This window comes from Mytilus edulis, chromosome 8 (assembly GCF_963676685.1).
Source record: "Mytilus edulis chromosome 8, xbMytEdul2.2, whole genome shotgun sequence".
NCBI classification, from domain to species: Eukaryota; Metazoa; Mollusca; class Bivalvia; order Mytilida; family Mytilidae; genus Mytilus; species Mytilus edulis.
The window spans coordinates 51,813,989-51,822,585 of NC_092351.1; the positions used below are offsets into that span (position 1 = coordinate 51,813,989).

At 31.6% G+C, this 8,597-nt stretch overlaps 1 protein-coding gene across 1 annotated transcript; it reads right to left on the bottom strand.

Annotated features, from left to right (window-relative positions):
• Positions 1-3,086: 3,086 nt before the first annotated feature.
• On the bottom strand, positions 3,087-7,256 carry LOC139484184 (uncharacterized). The gene is made up of 5 exons (XM_071267916.1): positions 7,239-7,256; positions 6,542-6,677; positions 5,259-5,456; positions 3,567-3,685; positions 3,087-3,134 (listed from the first exon to the last, which is right to left on the bottom strand). Exons 1-5 carry the CDS (start codon positions 7,254-7,256, stop codon positions 3,087-3,089), a joined length of 519 nt encoding a protein of 172 aa, XP_071124017.1.
• Positions 7,257-8,597: the final 1,341 nt, after the last annotated feature.

The following is an 8,597-nucleotide window of genomic DNA, read 5'->3' on the forward strand; positions in this document are numbered from 1 at the left end:
AACGTTATGTACTCTCGTAATTTTTTTTGTTCTACTTTGTTTAAAATCATTCTTTTTGTAAAAAGACAAAACATTGAATATTGGTCTTGCACGTACATGAGTCTAAATGCTTCAGCATGTCAAATATGATACAAAACATATATTCAATATTTTCAGAAATTCCTAAAAGAATGTTCATACTAACCCTTGGAAATTCGCAAACAAATCTTTCATCGTCTTCACAGTCTTCATTTTCCCATTCCCAGATATTATTACCGTTATCAAAGTCTATGTGGAGACAGCTCTGCCCAATTTCCTCTTCGTCTACTGTGAAAATTAAAAAGGTATGTATCTTTAAGATGTACACCTCTGTCTAGAATTAAACCTTTTTCTTAACCTGATTTTGGGGTTTATAAGACTGTAAAAAAATAATAAGTAAAGAAAAAATCATATGGTGGTTCACTTCTTTTTTTTGCTACGGCCTTTCGAAAATACCCAATTTTTATGATTTTCTCATTTTTTCTCACTTTATACCTATTTATGGGCTATTATGGTGAGAGAAAAAAACACATTTCCACAAATAAACTTTTTTCGTACTTTCACTAAAGATGAAGTAGACCAATCTGAATAAAGGTAACTTAAAAAAAACCATAGGTAGGTGTTAATATAAGAAAGTTTTATCATATTTTGATTTTTTTCAATCTCGCAAAAAGGTTAATGCGTAAGTCCTCAGTCAGTGAACTTGCTTATGTTTTTTTTTGTAATCCATTGTATCCGTTTGCTGTCTAAGGGAATCTGATTATCTCAGGTAAAACTACTGATCTGCCTATCTAGGCTCAGGACGATTCAATAAAATTTAGAATCAAAATGGAGAAAATGTCAAAGAGACAACAACCCGACCAAAGAGCAGACAACAGCAGATCTAGAAAAACTGTATACTTTGAAAATTTAACAACCTGACTAAAGAGCAGACAACAGCAGATCTAGAAATACTGTATACTTAGAAAATTTAATGTTGACTTCGTTGTGTCAATTGTTTTTTTTTTTTTATGTAAATCGGTCATTGTTTCTTAGACATATATATTTCCTTTTTCGTCATACATATTAAAGTATTTCTTGAAAACACATCCAATAACACCAGATTATTAGTCGTATAAAGAGAACATTTTAACTAAACGCGCATGTCTTACTAAAACATCTTAAAATAATAAAACTTACATTCTCCAAATGGAATATTATACAATATAAAAGCAGCACCGTTATCCATGTTATCGGCAAATACAAAATTCTCGTCTTGGGTAGGACTATATCCGCCAGTCCATACGTCTTCCGAATTAGCTTAAAAAGAATTAAATTGAAATAAGCACCATAGGAAGATTTATTATTCAAATCATTTACATAATACAGAGGGACAGTCAAACTCATAAATCGAAATTAAACTTACAACGCCATGGCTAAAAATGAAAAAGACAAACAGACAAACAATAGTACAAATGACACAACATAGAAAACTAAAGAATAAACAACACGAACCCCACCAAAACCTAGGGGTGATCTCAGGTGCTCCGGAAGGGTAAACGGATAAACTACTGTATGTCATCAACATGGCTTTAATAAAGGAGCCACCACTTTAACTAACTGCTAGAAAAGTTGTCGGAAAATTGTAAATTCGGTTCTATGTAATTATATCCCAGCTCATTTGTTCTAACAGGGGTGATCTGAGCCGGATCATCCCTACCAGATCACCCCAGCTTGAGCTTCTTTGTTTTGCATGCTTTCCTTTGTTCTGTACCATTTTGGCGGGAATATCAAATCCACTATTAAACTTATAATCAATAAGACTATCTATCAAAATTTACGTAAAAAAATCCATTGTAAATGCTGGGATTCGAACTCAAGACCTTTAGCATATCAACCCAGGACACATACTACTACACCAGGACTACTAGATACCAACTATCAGTAAATTTTTAAAGGGAGCAAGATATTTTTCAAAGTGGGGTGAGTTGGTAGAAACTTTATTCAGTGGGGTTTAAACCATTTTCAAAATTGTTAATAAGTGAGTTGTCAGACTGATTGTTCAATTTGATTTTACACTTTTTCAAAAGTGGGGCGAGTCGGTCAACAATAGTGGGGCGATCCAGTGTGGGGCGATTGACCAGTGGACGAGTTAACATTGTTTCATATTTACTCATCGTGTTCTGGGTATTAAAAGGTATATATTATATAGTAATATATAAAGTATATTATAATGATTGTGTGGCGTTCTAAACTAGATTTTATTAGACCGTTGGTTTTCCCGTTTGAATGGTTTTACACTAGTAATTTTGGGGCCCTTTATAGCTTGTTGTTCGGTGTGAGCCAAGGCTCCGTGTTAAAGGCCGCACATTGACCTATAATGGTTTACTTTTTTTTTAAATTGTTATTAGGATGGAGAGTTGCCTCATTGGCACTCACACCACATCTTCCTATATCTATATATTAATTGTAAATAGTTTTTTTTCGTCTGATCTAAAACAGCCGGGATATAAAATAGTTATCCCATTCGGACTTGGTGTGTCAGTGTTAGATCACCCTCGTGACCTCGGCTGTGTACATTTCATTAAACTAATTGTAAACATGTTTGGTATGAAAACGGCATAAGCTTGAGAAACACAATTCACATTTCAAGTTTTGACACTTTTTTTCACTCTTTAAAATTAATCACAATGAGTAACCTAAACCAAATGTCATTGATCAATCCATAGTTTATGTAAAAGCATGCAAGACAAACGGATGACAAAAAAACTATGTGTCTCGATACATGTATTTAATTGGTATTTGTTTAAAACTTATACCGACTTTTTTTTCATTTTACTTAGCATAAGTACAAGAAAGTGATTTGTCATTGATTACATGGCATACTCGATATAGTTTTTTTTATACTTAAATGAACAAAATCTTCAAATTATTAACTCATAACTTACAGATATCAAATGTATTTTTGACAGCATCAGCTTCTGCTCGTGAATTTGGCCTCCATAGGTATGCTCCTGGTGTGTCGGTACATGTCTTCTAAAATTGAAAAAAATAAGATATATCAATTATACAGTTTCTAAGTTTGTATATTATATTGATATCCAACAATCCTCGAATCCTGCTTCAGTACTCAAAAACTATCATGGAACAAAAGTTTGTAGAAAAACATTGTGTTTATAAAAGATGTTTGCAACCATAAATCTAGCAAAGGAATACTAGGCGTATTCAATTTGATCTCAAGTATGTAATTTTGTATAAATACTACTCATGGACGAATAACAGCTGTTACATTACATCAAATATCAATAAGATAGTTAAATTAATCATTGGAAATGCACTGGTAGCAGCAAACATGTCCGTAAAGGATTTCCAAGACAATATATGCCTCAGACAAGTACAATGATTGACATAAGAAAGGTATAACTATTTGGTTTTTTTTTCAATGGATAATTGCAAATGAATTGGATGAAACCATATTTTGAATTTATTATATGCGTTGCCTGCCAATATAAACGAAGCCTACTATAACAAAGAGTAATTAAATCTGATACAACATAACACATACTCACCCGAGCACTAGACCATCTTTGATCCGATTGAGTTCCGCTGTCGAAGTAACAATTAGAGCTAGCAGTTTGGTCATTCAACAACCTATAGTTTGCAGGGCAATTTGTTGGAACACATTGTGCTATTCATATAAAACAAAATAAGTTTATAATTTAACTGAACAGCAACAATATAATATTAACCTGGTACATAAACAAATATTACAATGTAAAACAAACAAATGATTTAAATATATTTGGAAAAACATAATTTTGGCCAATGAATCCCCCCAATTTATATACCGACTAACACAAATATTAATCTATATATATATATATATATATATAGACGAGTTGTATATACATTATGTACACAGCCATGTATCACCATCATTGATGGCGATCCGATGGATACATCTGTTGTAGGGTTGTCACTGACTCAGACGTACTTATATATATATCTATTTATCGGTATTGTTACACAATCTTTCAGACTCATATATATATATATATATATATATATATATATATATATAGAGTCTATAAGAATCTACCAACCAGTAAACTTAATAGGTATTGGATCATCAAAATTGACAATACTACACAAACAGGAAAAATTATATGAGTCTGAAAGATTGTGTAACAATACCGATAAATAGATGGAAAACAAAACACTAAAAAGTGTTGAATATCATTGCACAAAGATGGAAAAACTGAACAGATGATATAAATTATACAATAATTGCAAATATTTCGGCGAAGAAGGCCATTTGTTGAGCCGAAATATTTGCAATTATTGTATAATTTATATCATCTGTTCAGTTTTTCCATCTTTGTGCAATGATATTCAACACTTTTTAGTGTTTTGTTTTCCATCTATTTATCGGTATTGTTACACAATCTTTCAGACTCATATATATATATATATATATATATATATATATAAAATTATTGTATAAACAAGTAGATGGTGCAATACATAACTTATTAATATTCGTCACAAGTCAAAAACACTGCTTTAATTTGGTGTATTTTGGCTGCAACTGTGACCGTCAGTTTTACTTATTAGGCAACGGTGGTGAAAAGTTTGAGAAAACGATAATTGTTTGAGACTTGAATACATGTAACGTAAGATACAACTAGAATATGGAAAAGTACTTTTCACAACATTCTATCATATAATAAATAACAACGTGCCCATGAGAAACAAATCACTAAGCTTTTCACGTCACGTAGGTTATCGATTCTTTATCAAATTAGTATATTGACTGGATGATATGCACGACTTACGATGGAGCAAGGCTTATTGTAGGCTTAGGCTTTAATGTGAGATGACACCCTTTAAAGATGTTGCTTAAGACAATTGAAAAGAACAATTTGATATTTACCGCCCCCTCCCCTCTCCCACAATAGAAAGAAGAAAAAAGAAGAATAATACTAACATAATGATGATGGTCATTGGGGAAGGCTAATGTGCCATGAAGAGTGGTAGAATTTGGATGAACATTTTGGTGGAAATGTATTTGTATTTTTTTTATATATAAAAGGTAAGGCTTTATAATTAACGTTATTAAGGAGCGAAAAGTTTCAATATCGACAAACTATAAATCTGTTATTATTTTTTGTATCGTTAAAGTTGAAAATGACACAGAACGCTATTGTGATCTCCGCAAAATATAAAAAAGGTGAAGGTCCATTATCCATAAAAATACTAACTTGTTGGTACAACGGCTTGTGGTGTTGGGACAGTCACCGACACAGATGTTGGTACAACAGGCATTGGTGTTTCAGTAGTACTCATCATTGTCATCATTACCATTGGTATCATGAGTAACGCTAAGGCTAAAAAAGGTATAGTAGTGAGTCCAAAATTTAATCCTGTGCCAAAATCAGAACCATCCAAAAATGAGGTTTCTGAAAATAAGAAACACATGATTATGTTATGTAACGCAAAGATGAATTGGTGATTTTTGGAAACTATTCTTCAGAATTTTATCTCCTTACCCTTTGTGGATACTTGGAATACCGGAGATTTTCAGTTTTATGCGTGTTTCTTTTTTGTTTTTTTAATTTTGAAAATTTGTCTTTGTTGCATAAATAATCAAACGTACCAGGCTTATACTTTAATACATATCATTACAAAACAAATGGTATTAGTGTGTCGTTCCCTTTGTATCCTCTGCGACTCTTGTCGTCTGCGTCTCATGTAACTTTTTGCGTTCCAAGTTTATAGAATAACTTCGACGCGTTTACTGTTGACGTCGACTTTATATACAAACCATTTTTTTTTATATATTTGATATTCCGGTTACAAACAGGAAATATTTTATCAATTTTCATACTAGAAGTTAGTTGAAGCACACAAAAAGCAAGTCCTTTAACAAATGACATTTCTAGATGGAATAATTTTGTGCATTTCACGTCCCCATATCATTTATATATCCATTTGACCACATTTAAGATATATCTAGTCAAATAGCATCTGAAGACTCTATCTATATAGTTTTATGTCTTCTGAAATAGTATTTTCTGTACCCTATTAATAGGTCCCGGTAAAACAGAATGTTACATGATGCAACAGGTATACAAAGCAATTCATGCTAAGACAAAGTAGTTATTAAGATTTGTATGAAATAACCAGTTAACTTTATATTAATGGATAATAAATATACAATAATAGGTCAATGAAAGAAAAATATAAACTTTTGTGTATGAGGTTGAGAAACTGGGGAAGCGAGCCCTTCCCCAGTTTTGCGTCGAGTACAAAAAGTTTATATTTTTATGACACTGATCTAACATTGTATGTATACTGCAACATAAACTAATGCATTGATAGCTTTTTAAATCGTAAAAAAACAAATGCGAGCATATTTTCATCCCTTAATGAACCCCTGATTGTGGAGAAAGTGTTCCATGATGAAATTGACATTATACAAAATATAGCTATGTTACTATATTTAGGAAATAAACACAACTAGTTGCAGAATAAATAATTTTACCTGAACTTTCTCTGTCATCGAGCAGAATCACATCTTGCTGCTGGTCAATTGGATTCTGTTCCAGTATAAAAGAGGGTATAAACTGTGCTGTATAAGCACTCATATGAAGTAATGCCACAATTATTAGCAGATATAGCTGTAATAAAAATTTACATTTATATATAAATATTGTATATCATCAATAATTAGCAAATAAAGAAAATAGATTTAGAAAGAGTATTTAAGTTGGTAAATTGCCAATGCAAACCTTATGACTATGAAATACAAAAAAGTACGCGCTCACATTTTAATGCTCTACACGCTTACATTATCTATGCATGCAAATTGTCGCATAAAAGTGATACTCAAATTACAAAATATGTTTAAAAATTTATGGTACTTTATATTTGTAATTCATGAGTTTGAAATTAAGACGACAAATAACAATCATGGTTACCACAAAATAGCAATATCTTAATTGAACACATGTGCACATATGATGAAATATGAATTTGCAAAATACAGAATTATTGTATATGGACAATTAATGAACATTTTTACATAAAAAAACACGAAAAATGTTTAAAATTGCAGTAATAAGAGATGCTTAAATTCCTTCTTATCCCTTACTTAAATACATTGTTTCAAACATTTTAAATAATGAATTAAAAAAACACATTTAGTATTTCAAAAAAATTAAATAAAGTATTAATCTTACCTCGTTATATTTCATCATTATTCCTTCGGGTTGACGTCTTGAATAAAACATATGGACACACTGAATGTTGATCATTTATATAGTGTGTATCAGCAAGAACACACCTTATTCATTTAAATTTGGTTTGATAATTAACCAATCGCATTGCTTTATCAATCATGCTGAATCAGTCCTTTTTTGATTGATGAATTATTTTGTCAATGTGGAAATGTTACCCAGAGTTCAAGGTATGACAAGATTAAGTACGTTCACATTAGGTTAAAAAAAAGGAAGAGAAAATATAAGAGGTCAGTTGTATGCTCGCTCAACACGTGTTTACTTGATATAGACATCAGACAAACTGTCACAAATGAAAACATGGTTTATACAGAAACACTACAGGCAAAAACAAATGAAATCGAACCTTCATTTGATTTTAAGATTTCATTAGGGACTCTCCATTTTGAATTTTCCTCGGAGTTCAGTTTTTTTGTGATTCAACTTTTTTCGTAGAAAAAGACATTTTTTGGTCTAAAATGTTTATTGTATAACAATGTAGACTTTATTCAAATATTAAAATCAACAATGAACTGTTTAATATCTAAACTATCTATAAGCTAAACAAAATCATCAAAAACATTGTCAAAACTGAGACAAATATCATCAAATTGTGAATATCTAAAAATTGGAAATTCTACAAATATTGGTTCGTATTAAGAAATATACGTTCAGATATTCTCTCCAACAAAGGTAAATGTTATTTGTCTCAAACGTATTACGTTCAATATTTTGTATTAGCATGAAGGGTTCAATATCCCTTGACTGCAAGGCAGGGCCGTAACTAGCCTCTTCAAATAGTGAGGCAAAATATATCGCCGAGCGGAGCGAGTCGAAAACATTTTGGCGAGAGGACTGGGGCCGCTCAAGCCCCCCAGAAGCTCTGAGAAAAATAACGTAAAATCGTGCATTCTGAGCGTTTCCCGGACTCTTTCTGACATTGAAACGCAACTAATTTTTGGCTTTTTTTTGACAATATTCTGGTCTGAAAGCAAAAGCATAGATTCCTTGAAATTTAAGACTTTAAGGTTTTATGGACAACATTAAAAGATCGGCGATATGTAGGACAAGGCAAAATTCGTAATCAGTCTCATAATCATTAATACCGCATCTGTCTGTCTGTTTTAGTCTTGTATTGTGCTTAGACTTTGGTGATATTTTTATGACTAGATTGAAATATAGTGACAGTGCAGTATTATGCTTTAAATACTAGTACTGCTTAAGTAAACACTAGGAACCATCTTGACCCTGTTTTACGGTATTAATGAGTCTTTTATTGTTGAAGACCTTCCAGCAACTTTGACCAAATGAATGATCATTTGT